Source organism: Porites lutea, chromosome 9, assembly GCF_958299795.1.
Source record: "Porites lutea chromosome 9, jaPorLute2.1, whole genome shotgun sequence".
NCBI lineage: Eukaryota > Metazoa > Cnidaria > Anthozoa > Scleractinia > Poritidae > Porites > Porites lutea.
In genome coordinates, this window is record NC_133209.1 from 8,363,563 (window position 1) to 8,367,256 (window position 3,694).

Below are 3,694 nucleotides of genomic sequence, written 5' to 3' on the forward strand. Positions count from 1 at the left end.
GGATTTTAAGAGCGCCAGATACTCGCGAGGAAAATTTTAAGATCAAATTAAACATTTTCCAGTTTGACAACCGATGTGACAATGGGCGGAAGAGCCTCAATAACAAATGATCCACCCGTTTTACGCGGATCAGGCGCTAATATTTCGCGTGCATTTCACTTTTGTGTCATGCCCACCAGATCTGAGAACCTGAAACAGGCTACACCAAAAACGCTTTGGAGATTTTTAGATAGGGCCAAAATCTTCGGCGACACGCGTTTCTTCGAGGTAATGTTCTTTAAGCGGCCAACTCAGTTCTTTTTGGCCCCGAATTGAGCAAAGCATCGTTACTTTCCAGTCAACTACCATGTATATACCGCACACGTTCTACGGACCCTTCAGTGCCCATACCAACGGGGTTGACTGCACTTCGAATTTTTAAATTAGAAGAACTTAAAAAATAAAACGTATTAAAAACAAATGAACAAATCTACACTCCCCTGCCATAACTAAAATAATTAACCTTCTCCCAATCCCCCCCCCCCCCCCCCACATGCAAGCGAGCTACTTTATCGAGCGCGCAAGGCCGAAAAGAAAAAATACGACTTTTCTCGTCTAGTCCTAGTCTTACTGTAACCTTGTTGACTGCAATCGCACTGGCTAGAATAGGAACTGCGGCGATTTTAAGAGAAAAGCGGAGGCGGACAGCAAGCAGAAAAAAAAATCATGGCCATTCAATAACATGATAACAGAATGGGTAGCAAATTTCCCAATGGTCACTTGGGAGTAAAAGCCCTTTGTTTTAAGAAATATGATCAGCTTCCGATTTTAGCGTCACTCAGTGAATCATTGCACATTTAATATCTGAGACGCTTCTTCATCAGCCTACTACTTTACGAGAGTAAACGATTGCGCTGAACGATGAGCTTCTCTCTACCAGGAACTGACCTATTCGATCTTATCGGTTATGGCGAGGAACTTCCCCAAGAGTATCTTTGTAATGTGTGGTAAGTAATTGACAATTTAGTTACTTTTCAAATCACATTGTAATCATTTCGCCCGCATTGCAGAGCTCTGTCCTTGGTATCCATTTGGAATTTAACTTTTGAGATGCGAGAAAATTTTTTTCGTTCGCAATGATATTAGATGATCGCAGCATTCTAAAGTGTATGTTAATTCTGCTTTGTTAGCAAGAAGCCTCTACTCGACGCACAAATAGCCACGCCATGTGGTCACACGTTTTGCGGCGAATGCGTTTACCGATTCCAGCAAACATCCCGTGCCATTCAGTGTGCGATGTGCCGCCAAGTGGTGATCGCCTTTTGCAAAAATATTTTTGCAAGCAATCTAATCACTGCAATCGATGGTGAGTGCCTAGCCTGCAAGGGAAGGATCAAACTGGACGCTGCCAAAGACCATCTAGGGCGATGTTCAGAAGTTGAAGTGGTGTGCCTTCTCTGCAGTGAAAAACTGCAGAGAAAACACCAAGATGGCCACGATTGCCCCATGCGGGAAATAATCTGCAACTATGGCGAAAAGTTCAACAAAAAAGACGAGGAACACCACCAGCATCTTTGCAGTTTTAAACAGATACAATGCCCATTCGATTGCGGCGAATTGGTAGAAAGGTACGTTAAAAAGTGTATGTGACAGAAATTTTTTTGTTTGCTCTATAGAATCTATACAGTGTATTGATAAGGAAAGCAAAAATAATATTTCGGTAGCGATTTTTCTTCATCGTGTTTTAACCTACCAAAAGAGTGAAATTTCAATTCCGGTGGGCTACAAAACCGCGCAGGTGAAAATAGAATACTAAGATTGATTGTTATGTCATTTCAGGACATTCTGTACAGATTCTATCGAGGAAATAAAATAGTTTATGTAATCTATACACCTCTGGGCTAGTATGCCGTCAGTTTGTCGGCATTGGAGTTTTGGCGAGAAAAGATCGTTTCAACTTAAAATTGATGTAACTGGAAAAAAAGGGTCTTTTGAAAATGTAGACGATTGATAGACGAAATTGGAATTGCCAGAGGAGGGCTCTAACCTGGGACTAGGCTCTGCAGGTTTGCAGGGGGGCGGGGGGGGAGGAGTCAAGAAAGGGGTCAAACAGGAAAAAGAATTTAGGCGAGCGAATCGATTTGAGCGGTGAATTGGGGAAGAGGGAAGGGCGGCGGAGCCTCTGCCACCCTTTCCCAGGCCTGACCGCTGGAGACCCTCATCTCTCTGCTTCCTTTGCGCTCCTATTTTTTTCTTTTTTTTATGTTAACAAAGCGGACATTTAATTTTCCATTTTTCCCCCAATGCGGAGCCTGGTCCCAGCCTAAGACAGCTTATAGAGCCATCATTAAAACGTTTTTATATAACATGTGCAGAAGAGAAAGGAAAACAGGTTCACAGCTTCTTGGGGCGGCTATATAACATTAATAGCAAAAGAAGAGTTTGAGAATGCTTGTGTACTAGTGAGTAATGGAGTAATCCTCATTATTAATTGATCTCCCAAGGTATCTTCTCCCATCTCATACACTACAATGCCCCGCCAAAGTGCAGAAATGCACCGTCAAGGGATGTGGAGAAACGGTCAGGAGAAAGGACAGGAAAAAGCACCAGGATGAAAATATGTCCCGCCACTACAGCCTCCTTAAAGAGGAAAACGAACGCATTCTTTGGAGTGCCAGCAAAATGGTGAGTTTGCCCGAAATGTCCATTTCTAAAATTATATGCTATGCTATGCACCTATGAAGAATTTTATTGAAAGGAGACATTTCAGCGAAACCTCTTAACAGAGATTTGTCTGTAAGAAACGTAAACTTGCTTTTTGCGAAAATTTAAGACGTTGGGGGAACGTTACGTCCAAAATTTTGTTTCGAGGAACACTCGCGTCATTCTCATTTCTGAACCTTTGATTAAAACGAAAACCGATTATGACTTTTTTTTTCGCATTTGGCTATGGATAACAATGAAGTTCTTCGTTGCCAGATTGTTGCAAAAAGAAAAAAAAAAGGTTCGCTGTTTTAGCCGACAGTGTACGTAGAGTTGCAATGCACCTTGGAAACTCCTCGAGTTCCCCCTATGTTTTTTCGTGCTTTCATCTAAAAACAAGCATAACAATTGTCCTGCTGATATGGTATTTCATCCAAGAAAAATGTTGTTAACGCCTCCTGTGGTACTTTTTTTCACAGAAGTGGCTTCATGTTAAGACAGGAAGAACAGGTGAGGCGGGAGCACACAGATGGAACATCCCGAACTGCTACGGCGACATATGTTCGCCAAGCTTTGAGATGTGGGGCCGTAAGTGGCGACTGTTCTGCCTAAGACGAGGGGGCATCATCAAGTACGGCCTTGAAAATGAAGAGGGAGACAGGCCTATCCACTTGTCAGTGAGGTACGTTTGCATGCAGCAAATTCTTAAAGGGACACATCGTCCTGTCCGAAATTTATATTATACTCTGTAAACCTTAAGTGGCGCAGTGGGGTCTAAGGGGATAAGGGATGGGAGTGGGACGTCTGTGTTGCGACCTTTTCAGCTAACTCGTTTTTCTCTCTTTGCAGTTTCATCGTCGAGAGCAGCAGTGGGGGCAAAGAAGTATATAACATACCCGTTTTGGAGTTTAAGAAGGGACAGATGACCGAGCAAACTAAGACGGGCAGTATGCCTAAAGCCATAACGGTCAATATGGCATTGTTAGGGCCGAGCTTTACTAAAGATTCATAA

The 3,694-nt window shown here is 42.9% G+C and overlaps 1 protein-coding gene across 1 annotated transcript; it reads left to right on the plus strand.

Moving 5' to 3' along the window:
• Window positions 1-1,023: 1,023 nt before the first annotated feature.
• On the plus strand, window positions 1,024-3,694 carry LOC140948834 (uncharacterized). Its single transcript, XM_073398108.1, has 4 exons — window positions 1,024-1,607; window positions 2,484-2,664; window positions 3,162-3,364; window positions 3,532-3,694. Exons 1-4 carry the CDS (start codon window positions 1,276-1,278, stop codon window positions 3,692-3,694), a joined length of 879 nt encoding a protein of 292 aa, XP_073254209.1. The 5' UTR covers window positions 1,024-1,275.

Bases quoted from the DNA above. Each gene is read 5' to 3' on its own strand.
- LOC140948834 (XM_073398108.1), top strand. From the start codon at position 1,276: ATGTGCCGCCAAGTGGTGATCGCCTTTTGCAAAAATATTTTTGCAAGC. The intron at 1,608-2,483 runs GTACGTTAAAAA...TGATCTCCCAAG, and splicing joins TGCGGCGAATTGGTAGAAAG to GTATCTTCTCCCATCTCATA. The intron at 2,665-3,161 runs GTGAGTTTGCCC...TTTTTTTCACAG, and splicing joins TTTGGAGTGCCAGCAAAATG to AAGTGGCTTCATGTTAAGAC.